This window comes from Sminthopsis crassicaudata, chromosome 4 (assembly GCF_048593235.1).
Source record: "Sminthopsis crassicaudata isolate SCR6 chromosome 4, ASM4859323v1, whole genome shotgun sequence".
Taxonomy (NCBI): Eukaryota; Metazoa; Chordata; class Mammalia; order Dasyuromorphia; family Dasyuridae; genus Sminthopsis; species Sminthopsis crassicaudata.
The window spans coordinates 12262108-12280461 of record NC_133620.1 but is presented as its reverse complement, the minus strand read 5'-3'; the positions used below and the strand labels follow the sequence as shown (position 1 = coordinate 12280461).

General features: G+C 46.6%; 1 protein-coding gene across 2 annotated transcripts in view; it reads left to right on the top strand.

The window, feature by feature from the left end:
• Nucleotides 1-18354, top strand: part of ROR1 (receptor tyrosine kinase like orphan receptor 1) — a 337647-nt gene that overhangs the window by 239724 nt on the left and 79569 nt on the right. For both annotated transcript variants that reach the window (XM_074265748.1, XM_074265747.1), the window contains exon 4: nt 763-793. In XM_074265748.1, the coding sequence (XP_074121849.1) occupies nt 763-793 (31 nt within the window). The remainder of the gene's footprint in view (nt 1-762; nt 794-18354) is intronic.

The following is an 18354-nucleotide window of genomic DNA, read 5'->3' as shown; positions in this document are numbered from 1 at the left end:
TTCCTTCTTTGGAGATGGATAGCATTTGTCCTCATAATTTCTTCCAAATTGTCTTGAATCTTTGTGTTGCCTTTACATGCTTAATATGTGCCAGACACTGTCCTAAACTCTGAGGATATAGATCCAAAAAGGATCACAACTTCTGACCTCAAAATCCTTACATTTGAATAGGGGAAAATAACAAATATGAGAAGCGTGGCCAAAAATGGATATTCTGGTCAAGGACGGCATAGGGATATTGATGGAATCATTAGGCAATCGTAATATTTTTTCTGAGAATGGTAGCGCATACCTGCCCCATCTTAAAGTATTCTAGAAATGTAAGCTATTATTAGTATCATAAAGAATAATAATTGGAGCATCCCTCCCCCCAACACATAGTTAAAATTTAACCTGGGAGTTTTGATCAATAATCATGATATTTTATAGATTGATTTTAAACTGGATTTGACTGGAATAGGGTGTCCAGGGTCTCAAGTACTCCTAAAGGACCCACCTCTGCCTGTTGGGATGATTCCCAGTTTAATGGCTCCTGTGTTGACATTTCCGGTGCCATTCATCAGGTCTGAACTGTAGCTGGGGAACCAACATTCTCACCTCCTGGAGCTTTGGATCATAAAATGGAAGTTGCCATAAATCTTGGGACAATGAATGGAACTCAAGGGCAATTAGTGCCTTTGATCCTTAATGGATTGACCATGCTTCTCCATTGGGCGTCCTTGGCTAACTCAAACTAAAATGTTTCTTTTCCTTTTTTTCTAGGTCCCCCACCCACGGCAAGCCCTGGATCCTCGTAAGTACTTTTTTATTTCCCCTTCAATTGCCTTCTTAAGTGCGTGTGTCATTCTGGTTTAGGGCTGAATGTCTAGGGTTCAAGGACAAAGGCGCGCGTGCCTTCCTTCTAGATCTGGGGGCTCGTGTCTCAGCCAGATGTGTTTCTTTCTTCTGCATCCGCCGTCTGCCTTGATGGGAGCCACCATTGTCAATATATGTCTGTTTCTCTGGGGTTTGGCATTTGAATTCTCAGAACCGAAGGCAATTCCAGTTGGAAAAGCTGTTTTTGGAAGAGAGAACAGTGAGCCTGGATGAAGTGCTGCCGAGCAGGGTTACTGGTCTAAAAAGTAAAAGGCACCCTCAGGACACAGAGGAACAATAGGGCTGAGCAGGGGGTATTTTTTCCTGGAAGGATGGCTCTGACTTGCACTACCTAGCTTGTGCCCAGATCAAGTATGCAAGGAGTTCCAAAGCAAAATGGGGAAAAGCAAGGTCAATGAATAAGCAACGCAGAGGGGGAAATCTCTGTTGGGACTCATGCTTTGAGGGAGGAGGGGGCCTTGTTGGAAAGTATGGCCATAAGTCAGGATGGACAGGGCTCTACCTCAGTGGATCCATCTCTTTGCTTCTGGCAATAGTCTGGGGCAGCAAGGAGGACTCCAAAGTGCTCCCAATCAGGGTAGTTTCTGGTTGTCTTTCGGTATATTCTTTATATTCAAGATTGAGTCTTGCCTGCAGAGATGCTGACAAGGATGAGCCCTTCGGTGCTGTAGGGATTAGACTAGAACCCAGAATGATGACAAGAACCTGGTAGTCAGAATCTCACTTGGAGATAAATAAGGGTCAGACGTTAAAGAATTTCCCGGGGATTTACAGTTATCCCTCCCCATAGTGGGAGTTAGGGGCACAGCACCGCCACGGCCCGGAAAGTCCATGTAAACTTCATTTGGCCCTCTGTGGGTCCTGAACAGGAAGTCGGAATCTTTTCTTTTTCTTTTATGGAGTGTTATAGTCCCTTACTGTAAAGGCTGGGTTAAGTATTTGGTCAGAGGCTATGCCTAGGTCAGTGTAATGTCTCGAAATGTCTAGACTTTCTGAGTTATCTGAGGGCTTTTGTGTTCTTTAACTTTTTACTTATTTTAACCTTAAAAAAGAAACTCTGTGTGTGTGTGTGTGTGTGTGTGTGTGTGTGTGTGTGTGAGAGAGAGAGAGAGAGAGAGAGAGAGAGAGAGAGAGAGAGAGAGAGAGAGAGAGAGACAGACAGAGAGAGGGAGAGACAGAGAGAGAAAGAAAGAGAGAGAGAGAGAGAGAGAGAGAGAGAGAGAGAGAGAGAGAGAGAGAGAGAGAGAGAAGACAGAGAGAGAGATTAAAAGATAAAATATTTTGTTATTATACGATTCTCTATCTATAGTTTATACATTTCTGAGTTTCCGAGCTTTTTCTACGTCATGCTGGCCTTCATTTATTGTCTGTGACTTCCACAAAACAGCCTCTAAATCCCCATTCTTATGCCGACCCATGATTTATCCGAACTACAAAGAGGAAAATCATGATGAGGAAGGGATAACTGTTTTCCTTTAAACCAATATTCCCCAGACCCTTTTAGGGCATCCACAAGGTCAAAACTATGTTCATAATAATACATTTTAATTTTAAATATAGTAAATATTGATCGATATAACCCATAAATAAAAGCTCTTTGGGAAGGTTCTCCATAATTGTTAAGACTATAGAGGAGTGGGAACTCAAAACATTTTTAGAGGAATGTTAAAAAATTGTCTTTAAATGTAATCGGGAACAAAATTAATTACTGTTTTAAAAAAGAATTTCAAGGGCTCTTAGATCACAAAATTTAAGAACTCCTACTTTGGTATTTCTTTTCCTGGTTTCCAATGTCATTTGGCTTTACCCCTGAGAGTAACATGTTAAACTCATCTTTATGGTTTCTACTTACTGGAAATGTCATTTACTTAAACTCAAGTGCAGCCCTTCTGTGCATCGGGGGCCTCATCAGGAGGGACTCCAGCTTACTTTGCCCCGACTCTAGATCCTGACCAGAATTCACTGGAAACTGCCAAAACTCATTTCATTCCAAAGAGGCGGGCCTGCGGGGGATGCTGCCTTCTAGGTGGAATGGCCAGGGCCAGCCCGGACCCACCCCAGCCCGAACTGGGCCGGGGAGCACCAACCCCAGCCACGGAGCACAGACTCCATTTCCTGATGGCAACCATTCGATTCTACCATGGGATATTTTAATACCGTTCGGTACGTTCCCAGAGGCCCGGTGGAATTCCATTAATAAAACATGCAAAGAGTAAAAAATAAACATTGGCCCTCAGCCAGGCCTTTCTGATACTTCATCAGCCAGTTAATTGTAGCAGTGGAAGGGGCTTTATAGCCCCGTACTAATTGCATTTCTCCCTGCATGGGGAGCAAATGCTGATTGGTCCGAAGGCGGGTCAGAAGTTTGATCGCAGCCCCCTGCTCCTTAAAGCTAATTGCCTTTTGTGAACCGCTCATGGAAATGGTTGATAAGTGAAATCCTTTTGAAGTTTTAAAGATTAAAACTTTTCTGCAAAATTATTCATGTTTAAAATGCCTTCCCACCCAGGTACAAGATGCGTTCCTGTTAATCCTTGCTTCAATTGCTCCCGATAATTTGGATCCCAGCTTGGATTTCTGTGGTTAAGTGTATAAATCCATAAGCTCCCAGACTTGGCCTTAGGCCAAGCCGTGGTGACTCCCTGCATGGCACGCCATGTTTGTGCTGGAAGTCCTTGTTAACAGATTAATTGACTTCTGCTGCCTTCCTCTCCGTCCAGGAGTCAGTCCATGAGGCACGAGCAAGTGGGAGGCGACAAAGGAATAAAGATGCTCAGTGTCAATTTAATTGGCATCAACTGATCAGAATAACAAAAACTAGACCATATAATAATTGTCTAAAGGGACACTTGCCATAGGTCAGATGCAAAGAGATTATATCTCCTTGGGAAAATCTAGGTGGATTTTGTGGGGGAAAGAGTATTTAAATTGGACCTTGAAGGCTCTCAATAATTTATGAGGAGATACAACAGATTTTTCTAGTGACAATTAGTGGATCACAGAATTTAAAGGGACCTCCAATCCATACCTCAATATCTTACCCAATAAGAGATCATCCAATATCTACTTAAAGACACATGCATAAACAGATAAATGAACAAATAAATGAATGAGTGAATGAGTAAATGTAAACTAAAAATAAATGAATAAGTAGATGCACGTATATGTAGATATTAAATGGTTACCTATATATACACATGCCTACATATGTGTTTACAGATATATACACATATATAGTAGTTTGTGAGAAGGGGTACCAGTAGCTGGAGAGATCCAAAAGAAGTTGATACTTTCTCTGGGGAAAAAAAAGTAATTAAGGGAGGAAGACTAAGCATTTATAGGTACCTCCTATGTACCAGGCACTGTGCTATTATAAATATTATTTTATTTGATTCTCATAACAATCTGGGAAGTAGATGCTATTATAACCCCCTGAGCTGAAAACAGGTGTTAAATGATGTGCCCCGGTTCGCACAGCTGAGTGCCTGAGGAGGGATCTGAAGTCAGTCTTCCCGCATCCAGGTCTGGTGTTCTATTCCTGGGGCCATCTTGCTGCCTCTCTCTTGAGACACATCTGAGTTTTGAAGGAAGCTTGGGATGAGAAAAGGAAAAACAACTGAGTCTGTACAAAAGCTTGAGATGGAGGAGAGGATGGCATTCCCAAAGGGTGGTAAGAAGTTCATTCAAGAAAAGGCTGAGGAATAAAGTCAGGTTCACCTTGAAAGAGACCCTGGAGCCAAAGTTCGAAATGCCTTAAACATCTACTAGAGCTGCTTGGTCTGGAGGTACTAGGGAGCCACCAGAGCCTCAGAGCAAGGGTAGCCTGCCTAGATCTGCCCCTTAGGGATGTTATGGTGCTAGCTGGGTAGAGCATGGATGGGAATGGGGAGAGACTTGGGGGGCAGGGGGCAGCTCAGAAGCTTTTACCACAGTCCAGGTGAGAAATAGGAGGGTTTGGTTGCCATGTGAGCAGAGGGTCTGGCCGGGAGGTGAGATAGACTGTGGGAATAGAATCAGAAAGAACTATGGGATGAGGGGAAGTGATGAACTGAGGGAAAATGACTGGTGCAAAGGAGCCTGGGAGGACTTGACAGGTAGAAAGAAGTTACAGGTAGAAGAAGGTTTTAGAGGGAAAGATAATGCATGGAGGGCTGCCTGGAGGTAGACAAATATTTATCAGGATGTTGTGAAAAAAGAGACCTTAAAATCAACTTTCCAGACTAAATCCCAATGTTTAACACAGGGCCTTGCACATAGTAGGGGCTCAATCAATGTTTAGTAACTGAATGAATTCAGTTGAGGGATGGGATCTGGATATTCAAAGGCTTCGTGGGGCAGATGGGGAAGTAGGGACCATTATGGGCCTGGGGGAGGAGAATGGCCCCAGGGAGAAGAAGTGGGCCTCCCGCTACCTTCCACTTACATTAATTATTCTTGCTAACCTAGTGAGGATGTGGTACAATAGCTAGACAGAGACCTAGATATTTTCTGCCCTAACCATTAGGCAGCCACGTTTCTCTTGATCTGAACCAGCAATCCCTCTCCTCCTCCTCCTCCTCCTCCTCCTCCTCCTCCTCCTCCTCCTCCTCCTCCTCCTCCTCCTCCTCCTCCTTCTCCTCCTCCTCCTCCAGTTCCAGTGAAAGTGAAGAAGTGTAGGGGGCTCAGACTAAGCTTTTTTCTCCTCTGCAATTCATGATAAACTCAAGAATGACTTTCAACACTTTGTGCTCCAGGGACGGAGCAGGGGAGACGGGCCCAGCCAGGGCTCTGTTAGTTAATGGGAGCAGCAGCCATTCTCAGCCCCCTCTTACTGAGCCTTAGATCGGGCAGCTGTGGAGAGAAGGAGAGCTTGGAGGGAATGGGAAAGATAAGATAAGGAGGATTTCCCAATCCCACTTGGGGCTGGGCTCCGCAATCTTGAGACTGATAGAGCCAAACTCTCCCGTCCCCAGGCACCTCTCACACTCCACAAATCTCACATTATAGATGGGAGTTGAAAGCTTTCAAGGAGAATTTCAGGGGATATTTACAGTGTTTATTTTGTGTATGGCACACATACTAATAGAAAGAGATAGGAAGGAAGAAGAGAGGGAGAGAGACAGATGCAGAGAGAGACGGAGAGAAGGAGGAGGGAAGAGAGAGGGAGAGACAGATGCAGAGAGAGAGAGGAGGGAAAAAAGAGACAGAGACACAGAGAGTGACAGGAAGAGGAGACTGAAAGAGAAGAAAAGGGAAAGAAGAAAGAGAAAGGAAAAAGGAAAGGGAAGGGACAGTTGAAAGAAGAAGACAGAGATGATAATCAGGGGAACTTCCAAAGGTCAGCATGGTAAGGGGTCTCAAGTTTCTTCCATATGAGGATTTCTTGAAAAACTAAGGAAAAGAGAAAAATTGACAAAGGACGAGGGGGCTATATTAGGGTCTTTTGTCACTCTGGAGAAAGACTTGCCTGGTTCTGCTGGGCCATAGAATACTGGGTGGAAGTTGTTAAAAAACAATCCTGGATGACCCTTTGCTGAGGTCTTTGCAAAAGAGACCTTGTATAAACAGAACTTGGACTTGATGGCCTGAGGGAGGTCCGTTCCATTACTGAGCAGCATTTCCTTTTCTCCACTGTCCACTACCATCTTCCCGTGTATTCCAAACAAAAGGTGCCATCCTCTTTTTCATCTAATATAACTTAAAAATGACATTTTGAGAAGAACTGAGCTTGCTCCTGATACTTTTTCAGGACTGTCATCTCGACAGCCATCCATTGTGCTATCGATATCCCCATTTTATAGTTGAAGCAATTGAGGCAGAAGTTTGTCCAGGGTTCCAAAGCTAGGAAATGTCTGAGGCTGATTCGAACTCAGATCTCCATCGTACCATCTGTCAGTTTAGGAAGACCACAACGCATGAATGGAAAGGCTGGATCTTGGAGGACCTTGAATGGAATTCATCTGCCTGATGAGGAGGAGAGAAAGCCCTGGGGCTCATGGGAGTCCGGTTTTGTCCCTGGCCACTGTGATTTTGCAGCAGAATTTTCAGGAGACTCATGGTTCACTAACACTTCAATACCTTCACTAACCATTATTCCTCTGTTGGAGCGTGTTTTGGGGATGGAGTCTGTTCTTTGGTTCTCTAAATCTCACACACACGTGTGTGCGCACGCACAGTGTGCACTTTAAAATCTGCAACCTGCCAACTGCTTTCCTGAGTGACTGCTCAGCCCTAATTGCTGAGTATTGTCTAAAAACAAAGTATGATTATTATCTTTTATAGGAGAGGGTTTGACTTGATGGCTTGTTAAGGTCTCTTCTAGCACCAAAGCTAGTAATTTATGATTTCTGGGAGACTTTGGAAAAAAAGTCACATGACTTCACTGGGACTCAGTTTCTAACTCTGTAAAAGAACTGGATGAAATAGAACTGAGGTCTCTTCCACTTCTCAATTTCTGTGATTCTGTGTCTTGCAGGCTTCCAAAGTCCTTTCTAGCTTTTAGAACAGGGATCCTGGGAGTTTTTTCTTTCATAAATCCCTTCTCAGAATAATATTTGTAAATAAATAAAAAAATTAAATATATTTTAATTTAAAAATAGTTCAATTAAAATCCATAGGATTATAAAGAAAGCTAATTATATCCAAAAACAGTTATCAGAAATAAGAAGAAATAAAATGGACAGAGCCCAGGTTAAGAAGCTCTGGTCTTGACTGATGATATGAAAATGGTGGTTCAGTCCGACTCTCGTGGGATAGATGTGAGAAAAGCGCTTTCCAAGCACTTGGAAGCTATTTTATTGCCCTTGGGTCGGCTCCGGTCACGTCTGGTTATCCTCATGCCCCTACCATGTCTCTTTCCTCTCGGCCAACCTTCTCTTCAAGAGAATCCAGCGCCGTTTGGATAAATGTCCCAGAAGCGAGGACCGGGGAAGCAAGGCCCCCGGCCTGTCTTCCCACCGTCTCCGCACCAGAGCCCGTGCATCCGAGGGGACGTCCTCCCCCTCTGCCATCAATGGGCTCTTTCTCCATTGTTCACTGCGTGCTCTAGTTCAGAGAGAGGGGCACGTACTTCCCGCTGTAGCGTTGGGGCTGGGGGCTCCCTCTGGGGCTAACACTGCACGCTTCCCATATTGCTTTCCTTTGTCTGGCGAAACCCTAGGTCTTGTGGTCCACGAGGGCCCTTCAGCACGTTGTCAGAGCATGTGACTCGGAGGTTTGGGCCAGCTCCCTGAAAAATCAAGCTGCCTCTCTGGTCTCGCTGTCTCAGGGATTCCAGAATCTGTGGCAAAGGGCCTGTGTAGAGATCATTCAGCCCAACTGGGGCATGTGCCCTACAGTCCCCTCCTCCCCCTTCCCCTACCCTTGCCCAGTAGAATTGTTTTGTCTTTGTATCTCCAGGGTCAGATAGAGTGCCTGGCACAGAGGAGGCATTTAGACCAAGCTGGCAGGGAGCCATCTGCTCCATACCCCTAATTTTGCGTATGAGGAAACTGAGGCAGGCCAGTTATGTAAATGGTCCAAGACCATATTCACAGTAAATGTCAGGCGGCATTTAATACTCTATTGAACATTGGAAGGTCTTATATCCCTGAATCCAATGACCTTATTTCACAGATAATAATAATAAGAGCCAATCAGACACCAAACATTTCTTAAGCACCAATTTTATGTGCCAGACACCGTAGCTAGCATTTATATAGTGTTTTTATACAGTTTTTTAAGGTGTGAAAAGTACTTCATATTTATTACCTCACTTGATCCTCCAAATAACCTTGCAAAGGAGATGTTTTTCTTACTCCTATTTTACACAAAGAGAGGTAAGATTTGTCCAGCTTCACACAGCTCAGGGTCTGAGGCAGGATTTGAACTCAAGCCTTCCTCTGCCCAGACCCACCACTCTAGCCACTGCATTGTTTAGCTGCCTAGGGTTCCCAGGATCAAGTTAGGGCCAGAAAGGACAGTTGAAAAGGACTCGAGGGATCATCTCATCCAGCTCACTCTTGACAGGGAGTCTCAAGTGTGCGACATCAACTTGTCAATCAACTCCCAGAATTCCTAGTTAAAGTGTCAGGCCATTCTCCTTTGGGGTGACCTACATTCAGTCCATGTTCAGGTTCCTTGCCCTAGACTTCAGCTCAACTGAATGAATGAAAAACAAATGTATAGAAAAGTATTTTTAAGTGTTTCCCATGTGCCTGGAGCTACAATAATCACCCTAAACACAAGTATGGGAGGAGGAAAACCAGTCCTTTTCCACAAGAAGCTTGCATTCTAATTGGGGAAATAGCATGTATGGGGGACTGGTGACTAGAAGGGGCCCATTGGTCCAGAATATTATAGGGGTGGTGAGTGGGGCCACACAAGAGTGACATCCTCTACCCAGGACACAATGGCGGAGTGGATTTGGCCATGGCGGTTCCAGTGAGGAAAGGCGACATTGTCCTGTATGATGGTCAGGGGGAGGAGGACAAAGTGACCAGAGAGAAGGGAGTGAAGTGAAATGTGGCTGGGATTTTCCTGAAATAATATAATGCTCTGGGAGAGGTTCGACCAGGCTGGCTTTCTTATCCTCCTCCAGATTTGTTCTCTCTCCCAGCGTGGCTCCCTCACACTTTCAAATCTCTGCCCATCAAAAGGAGATTCATCCTTCAAGTTCTAGCTCATCTGCTGTGTCGATGAGGTCATTGTGGTAGACTCAGGTGGCTCTAGGTTATGGCCCTGGCTCTTCACACAATATTCATTTTCTTCTCTGGGTCTGTTTTCTTGAAAAAAAAAAAAAAGTGATGGGATTGGTCTAGCTCAGGGGTCCTCAAACTTTTAAAATAGGAGGCCAGTCCACTGTCCCTCAGACTGTGGGAGGGCTGGACTATAGGAAAAACAAAAGCTCACACTTGGTCTCTGCCCCTCAGCCCATTTGCTGGAACCTGGCGGGCCGCATAAACGTCCTCAGCGGGCCGCATCCGGTCCACGGGCCATAGTTTGAGAACCCCTGGTCTAGATAGATGACCCCTAAGATCCCTTCCAGCTCTGCCCTAATTCTATACTACTGAATTATGGTCTTTCCCTTCACAGAACATTTGTGTACTTTGTACCTCTCTATTTAGTCAGCTAACAAACGGTATTGTTGATCACTTTTCAGTCCCTTTCAACTCTTTTTGATCCCATTTGGGGTTTTCCTGGCAAAAATACTAAAGTGATTTTCCATCTCCTTCTCCAGCTCATTTTATAGGTGAGGAAACTGAGGCAAATAAGATTAAATGACTTCTTTAGGGTCACACAGCGAGTAAATACCTGAAGCGAGAGTTGAACTCTTTCCATTGTGACCCTTGGCTGCCCCAATTAAGCTCCTACTATGAGCTCACTACTTATCCCAATCTTCCTTGTGTTGTAATGTTTCATACTTTGCTGATCTCTCACTGGATTATAAATGTCTTTAGGCATAGAGTAAGCACAATGTATGAATTTCTTAGATGCATAAATGGATGGATGGATGGATGGATGGATGGATGGATGGATGGATGGATGGATGGATTTTGAAGAAGTTGGTCTGGATATCTAATAAATTTTTTAAATAGTGTGAAGAGGGGGAGACCTGAGATTTTTAACCATACATCCCTCCCTATTTGTGATTAGAAGATGACTGGGCTCAGAATGAAGATACTATGTCCATATGCTCTCTCTGCCATTTGCAGTTTTGTGACTACGGACAAATTAAAAGTAAATTCAAGTCTCGGAACCCGGTTTCCCATAGTGACAAATGGAAAAGGAACAAGAACAGGAATGAAGACTTGTGATTTCTTTGACCTAGAAGCTCTGGATTTGGGTCATGGCCTTGTTATTTTGTCTCATTTGGTCTGTGATATAAGGTGCTCTGATTATCTCCATGAATAATAATAACGATATTTAGATAGCGCTTATTGTGTAAGAGGCACTATGTTGAGTCCTGTACTACAGTAATAATAATAGCCAATAATTATGTAGTACTTACTATGTGCTGGGCATTATACTAAGCACTTTAATAATTATTACTTCGTTTGATCCTCAAAACAATCCTGCTGTTTTTATCCCCATTTTACAGATAAGGAAACTGAGGCTAAGAGGGTAACCATTAAGTGACTTGCCCCAGTAAGCATCTGCATCCGAATCTGAAGGGAAGACTGCCAGAGTTGAGGTCCAGCTCTCTTCCCATTGTGCCCCCCAGCTACCTCTTGATGAAAGAGTGTGATCATTGCATTCCCACCCCATATTCCCTTTCTGGATGATCAGCATTTAGGCTCCTAGGCTCCCGACATGGCAGATTCTAATAAGGAATGCTGAAATATCAATGAGTAAGCGCCATCTTGAATGCAGGCAACGAGGGAGACGGCAGATGGAATTGGGGGAGGGTATTGAGGCAAATTCTCTTTTTTGGATTGAATCTCTCCCTCCCTTTCTTCTCTTCCTCCTGCCATTGTTCTTATCTGGAGGGCTCATTCTATTCTAAGCAACTCCAGAGCTTATGCTTTCTTTCCCCCCTCAAAATCAGGCTTTTCTGGTGTCAGTTTTCCAGTTTCAGCTAAAAATAGATGTTTCGACAGGAGCTGGGCAATGCCCAAGCCTTCCAGCGGCCCAGCGAGCACGAAACCAGCTCTGTTTCTTTGTGGAGAACCAAAATATGTTAGTGTTTGGGAAAGTCTTTTGATTAAAGAGCGAGTGTAAATGAAGAAAAGAAACAGTAAAGCTGCAAAATATAACATTATTCTTTTAGATCAAGCTTAATTTGGAAACAGTCCCCCTGACCAGAAGCACTCGGGCTTTGGGTTTCATTTCACGGGAACGGGGCAGTGGGACGGGGCAGCAGCCCAGGCTTTGGTAGCATAGAATAGGACCAAGCTTCAAACTTTATCCATGGCTGGCTGTGTCCTGGTTATAACGGCACACTGGCTGGAGTCTAGAACGTGGAGTCAGGAAGGTCTAAATTCAAATGCCGCCACAGACATTTAGTAGAGGCACTTGTGTCCCCAGTGCTCAACACAGGGCACATAGAGGGTGTTTAATAAATATTTATTGATGTCTATTGACTAGGTGTGTTAGGCTGGGCAAGCCACTTAACCTCTCTCAACCTCAGTTTTCTTATCTGTAAAATGGGAATAATAACAGTATCTATATCCCAGGGTTCTTGTAAGGTAATGACAATAATTTGAATGTACCTTAATGCATAGTAAGCTCTCTATAAATATTATCTCTTATTGGGAATTGTAACAGTACCTACCTGCCGAGGTTATTGTGAGAATCAAATGCAATGGCAAACAATAAAACACTTGGGTCAACCATAAAGCCTTAGCTCAATGCCTGCTGGGATTAGTATGACGGATTTGAAGCCGGACATTTTTGTGTCCTCATTTCCTCCCCTGGCATGCGGCGATCACTTATGGGCAAGGCATTTTCAGAAGGATATTGCCAGGCTGCTTCCAGAGGTCCTAAGGTTTCAAAAAGGGCTTCCTTAAGACGGCATCCGGAAGGAATTGGGGTATGTTGAGTCTAAAGATGAAAAGATCATAGGGAGGGAAGGGGAAGAGGAGGGATGATGTCCATCCTCAAGCATTAGGCGGTTACTATGTGGAAGAGCATTCTCCTCATTTTGAGGCCCTAGAAAACAACGGTAGGAGGGACAAGGAAGAAAATTTAGACTTAAGGTCAAGAAAAACTACCCAATTAGTAGAACTGCCCCCAGAATTAGCAGGTTTCCATCTCGGTAGATCTTCAAAGATTAGATCATCAAGGTTGGATTGAGGGGATGCTTGCCCCAGTGTCCATTGAACTAAATAGCCTCAGAGGTTCATCTAAGATGGGAACCCACCATTTTGTGAATTCTACTATTGGCTGTTCAGTTTTAATGAGTCAGAAGGAGCCTTTGTGTCTCTCCAATCTTAATTACCCCCCTTTCATTTACAGATGGGGGGTGAGCTCTAGAAAAGTTCCATGACTTGCTCAAGATCACATAGGTTTAAGTGACAGAGGTGAACTTTGAACCTGGTCCCGCCTCCAGAACCAGAGTTCTTTCCATTGAGTTTGGGCTCTTGGCTTTGAAGTGACAATTAGAAATCTATTGAATGAGGACTCTTGACCATGAATCTAGGCAGGGGTTGGGATGGTTTTCCCCTGCTGCTGAGAAGGGAGCAAAGGCAAATTCTGTTTTATTTCCTTCCTGGATTCTTTAAGTCTCAACTCAAATCTTCCCTTCTAAAAGATTCCCCCTGATGCTTGCACCTTCCTGCTGCTGGTTATTTCCCATTCCCTCCCCTGATGCTTGCACCTTCCTGCTGCTGGTTATTTCCCATTCCCTCCCCTGATGTTTGCACCTTCCTGCTGCTGATTATTTCCCATTCCCTCCCCTTATGTTTGCACTTTCCTGCTGCTGGTTATTTCCCATTCCCTCCCCTGATGCTTGCACCTTCCTGCTGCTGGTTATTTCCCATTCCCTCCCCTGATGCTTGCACCTTCCTGCTGCTGGTTATTTCCCATTCCCTCCCCTGATGCTTGCACCTTCCTGCTGCTGGTTATTTCCCATTCCCTCCCCTGATGCTTGCACCTTCCTGCTGCTGGTTATTTCCCATTCCCTCCCCTGATGCTTGCACCTTCCTGCTGCTGGTTATTTCCCATTCCCTCCCCTGATGCTTGCACCTTCCTGCTGCTGGTTATTTCCCATTCCCTCCCCTGATGCTTGCACCTTCCTGCTGCTGGTTATTTCCCATTCCCTCCCCTGATGCTTGCACCTTCCTGCTGCTGGTTATTTCCCATTCCCTCCCCTGATGCTTGCACCTTCCTGCTGCTGGTTATTTCCCATTCCCTCCCCTGATGCTTGCACCTTCCTGCTGCTGGTTATTTCCCATTCCCTCCCCTGATGCTTGCACCTTCCTGCTGCTGGTTATTTCCCATTCCCTCCCCTGATGCTTGCACCTTCCTGCTGCTGGTTATTTCCCATTCCCTCCCCTGATGCTTGCACCTTCCTGCTGCTGGTTATTTCCCATTCCCTCCCCTGATGCTTGCACCTTCCTGCTGCTGGTTATTTCCCATTCCCTCCCCTGATGCTTGCACCTTCCTGCTGCTGGTTATTTCCCATTCCCTCCCCTGATGCTTGCACCTTCCTGCTGCTGGTTATTTCCCATTCCCTCCCCTGATGCTTGCACCTTCCTGCTGCTGGTTATTTCCCATTCCCTCCCCTGATGCTTGCACCTTCCTGCTGCTGGTTATTTCCCATTCCCTCCCCTGATGCTTGCACCTTCCTGCTGCTGGTTATTTCCCATTCCCTCCCCTGATGCTTGCACCTTCCTGCTGCTGGTTATTTCCCATTCCCTCCCCTGATGCTTGCACCTTCCTGCTGCTGGTTATTTCCCATTCCCTCCCCTGATGCTTGCACCTTCCTGCTGCTGGTTATTTCCCATTCCCTCCCCTGATGCTTGCACCTTCCTGCTGCTGGTTATTTCCCATTCCCTCCCCTGATGCTTGCACCTTCCTGCTGCTGGTTATTTCCCATTCCCTCCCCTGATGTTTGCACCTTCCTGCTGCTGGTTATTTCCCATTCCCTCCCCTGATGTTTGCACCTTCCTGCTGCTGGTTATTTCCCATTCCCTCCCCTGATGCTTGCACCTTCCTGCTGCTGGTTATTTCCCATTCCCTCCCCTGATGCTTGCACCTTCCTGCTGCTGGTTATTTCCCATTCCCTCCCCTGATGCTTGCACCTTCCTGCTGCTGGTTATTTCCCATTCCCTCCCCTGATGCTTGCACCTTCCTGCTGCTGGTTATTTCCCATTCCCTCCCCTGATGCTTGCACCTTCCTGCTGCTGGTTATTTCCCATTCCCTCCCCTGATGCTTGCACCTTCCTGCTGCTGGTTATTTCCCATTCCCTCCCCTGATGCTTGCACCTTCCTGCTGCTGGTTATTTCCCATTCCCTCCCCTGATGCTTGCACCTTCCTGCTGCTGGTTATTTCCCATTCCCTCCCCTGATGCTTGCACCTTCCTGCTGCTGGTTATTTCCCATTCCCTCCCCTGATGCTTGCACCTTCCTGCTGCTGATTATTTCCCATTCCCTCCCCTGATGCTTGCACCTTCCTGCTGCTGGTTATTTCCCATTCCCTCCCCTGATGCTTGCACCTTCCTGCTGCTGGTTATTTCCCATTCCCTCCCCTGATGCTTGCACCTTCCTGCTGCTGGTTATTTCCCATTCCCTCCCCTGATGCTTGCACCTTCCTGCTGCTGGTTATTTCCCATTCCCTCCCCTGATGCTTGCACCTTCCTGCTGCTGGTTATTTCCCATTCCCTCCCCTGATGCTTGCACCTTCCTGCTGCTGGTTATTTCCCATTCCCTCCCCTGATGCTTGCACCTTCCTGCTGCTGGTTATTTCCCATTCCCTCCCCTGATGCTTGCACCTTCCTGCTGCTGGTTATTTCCCATTCCCTCCCCTGATGCTTGCACCTTCCTGCTGCTGGTTATTTCCCATTCCCTCCCCTGATGTTTGCACCTTCCTGCTGCTGGTTATTTCCCATTCCCTCCCCTGATGCTTGCACCTTCCTGCTGCTGGTTATTTCCCATTCCCTCCCCTGATACTTGCACCTTCCTGCTGCTGGTTATTTCCCATTCCCTCCCCTGATGCTTGCACCTTCCTGCTGCTGGTTATTTCCCATTCCCTCCCCTGATGCTTGCACCTTCCTGTTGCTGGTTATTTCCCATTCCCTCCCCTGATGTTTGCACCTTCCTGCTGCTGGTTATTTCCCATTCCCTCCCCTGATGCTTGCACCTTCCTGCTGCTGGTTATTTCCCATTCCCTCCCCTGATGCTTGCACCTTCCTGCTGCTGGTTATTTCCCATTCCCTCCCCTGATGTTTGCACCTTCCTGCTGCTGGTTATTTCCCATTCCCTCCCCTGATGTTTGCACCTTCCTGCTGCTGGTTATTTCCCATTCCCTCCCCTGATGTTTGCACCTTCCTGCTGCTGGTTATTTCCCATTCCCTCCCCTGATGTTTGCACCTTCCTGCTGCTGGTTATTTCCCATTCCCTCCCCTGATGTTTGCACCTTCCTGCTGCTGGTTATTTCCCATTCCCTCCCCTGATGCTTGCACCTTCCTGTTGCTGGTTATTTCCCATTCCCTCCCCTGATGTTTGCACCTTCCTGCTGCTGGTTATTTCCCATTCCCTCCCCTGATGCTTGCACCTTCCTGCTGCTGGTTATTTCCCATTTCCCCTTCTATATATCTTGTTTGCAGACAGCTGCTTGCCTCCCTCATTAAATTGGGAGCTCCTTGAGGACCAGGGCCAGCTTTTGTCTGTCTTTATATCTTCCTCACTTAGCAGGGTGGCCAGTATGCAGTAGGCACTTAGTAAATGCTGACCTCACTGGCAGAGTCACCTTTCTTTCTGCACAGAAGAGCCCAAAGCTGGCTGATCCTTCAGCAGAGTAATTTTTCTGATCCTATATCTTCTAGAGCTAGAATGAATCTCAGAAGCCACCCAGCCCAGCCCAGCCCAGCCCATTTTGCAGATGGGAAAACTGAGGCCCAGGGAGATTAAAGTCATTATCTCAAGGTCACTTAGCTTCAAAGGTGTCTTTTGAACTTAGGTGTTCTGATTCCAAAGAAAAAGCGCTTTTTAACGGGGCTCATTGTCTCCTTTTATCTTCTCCCTAAGGTCCACATTTCCCACTTTCTTAGAGTTGTTCCATAGTTTTGAAGAAGGGGCTGGCTGAGATGAGGTCCCGCAGCCCTGGCTGGAGAGGAGAGGCTCGAGTGACTAAGCAGACCTTCCCCGATTCCCTTGCCACCAGGCCCCCACAGCGGGGACCAATAAAGGTTCTGGGGTTTATGGCCCACTGCTTTCCAAGCTCATTTCCCCAGTATTGCGGGCCATATGAGACCCTGGAGATTACACATGCAAATGGAAAGTGGGATATTCTTAGGCCAGGCCAATCTAAATACAGTTGGGGGGGAGGTGGTTAAAACAAAGAGCTGGATGCGGGAGGTTGACAGAAACCATGTTAGAATTTAGTGCATGACTTCATCCTAGTAAAAACCATATCCCCCAGCCCTGCCAAGTTCTGGGTGAGCCAGTCGGCGTTATCTGCTCTCCACATGCCCGTAACCCCGTTTAAGGGGAGCCTCTCTGAGCCCCTCATCCTTGTGAGGTGCCTGGGGGAGAGGTGTTAGGAGTCCCCCATTTTCACTCATCCCTCCCGCTTCCAGATGCGTGCGGGCCAGCTGGCTGGTTCCGACGGGCTTCTTTATTTGAACCAGGGCCCCATTGCAAGGTGGGCGGATGTTGCTTCCCGGGAGACGGAGATCCAATGGTTCAGAAAGAATTCACGGGCCGCCCGAGCTCCCTCTTCCTGGAGTTTGGGTTGGAACGGCCCAGGTTTCATTTTCCCAGCATTCTCCTCGTTGGGTTCTGGGTGCTCTGTGGGCCCAGGAATCCCCAGGCTCAGGGCCCAGCTTCCTGGCTCCCAAGGGTCACCGTTTGTTGCTTCTCTGAGGCGTCCCCTGTTCCTCTGCTCCCTGGCACTCTGGTCCTCAGAGTTTCCCCTGGAAATCCCCAGCTTCGGCGCAAGTGGCTCTCCCTGTGATCTCGGAGACAGCTCGGCAGATACCCCCCAATTAGGGCCTTGCCGCTCCCGGCTGGGTTTCCTGAGAGAAAGCTCGGGCACAATGAGATCATCTGAAGGCGGATTAACCTGCCGTCTGCAAGATATTGAGAGAGAAAATTAAGATGTGACTAGCACATGGCGGGATCTCTTTGAAGGTGTCTTGAGGCAAGCCACTAATGAGAACTAGGCGAGCCTTCTCCCCCCTGTTCCCAAAGGGTTAACAGTTTGTGGGGGAAACCGGCAACCCTGTAATATTAAAATTGCCCCGTCAGAGATCTGGAACCCCTTCTTTGTAGATGGGCCCCGGGGCCCTGGCCACATGCTGTTGGAGGCGCTGTGAGCACGAAGGCTCTGTTCAGACAAGGCGAGTGTCTGGCGCCCCGGCCAATAATGCAAACTAATTATTATCATTATTAATGATCATATTGGAAAGATTTCAACAGGTATTTATGGAGGCTCACGAGATGCCCCCCGCCGCATCAGTGGGGGAAAGGGGCGATGGCACTGGCTCCCTGTTAATTAATCACAACTGAATTAAAAATGTATCTTCTCTAATGTAAAAAGGGACTTGGGCTGAGGGTAAGGGAGCCCAGGAAAGAAAAAAAGGGAGAAGGAGATGCTTCTGGGAGTCCTTGGCGAGGGGGCAGCCCTATCTGAAGCAGATGGGCCAGATTCCCGCATCCAAGTCCTTTTCTTTCTCTGCTTTCCTCCCTGATCGAGTGCAGGCTTCCTCCAGCTGAGCTTAGTGGGCGAGCTGAAGCGCCCTTCACGGCATTCTCCTTTCGGCTCCCATTTGACTGGGATGCATTATCGCTGGCAGGGGGAGTTTCCTCTTTGAAAATTTCCTTTATTATCTTATCCAAAAAAATGCCATGGAAATTTCG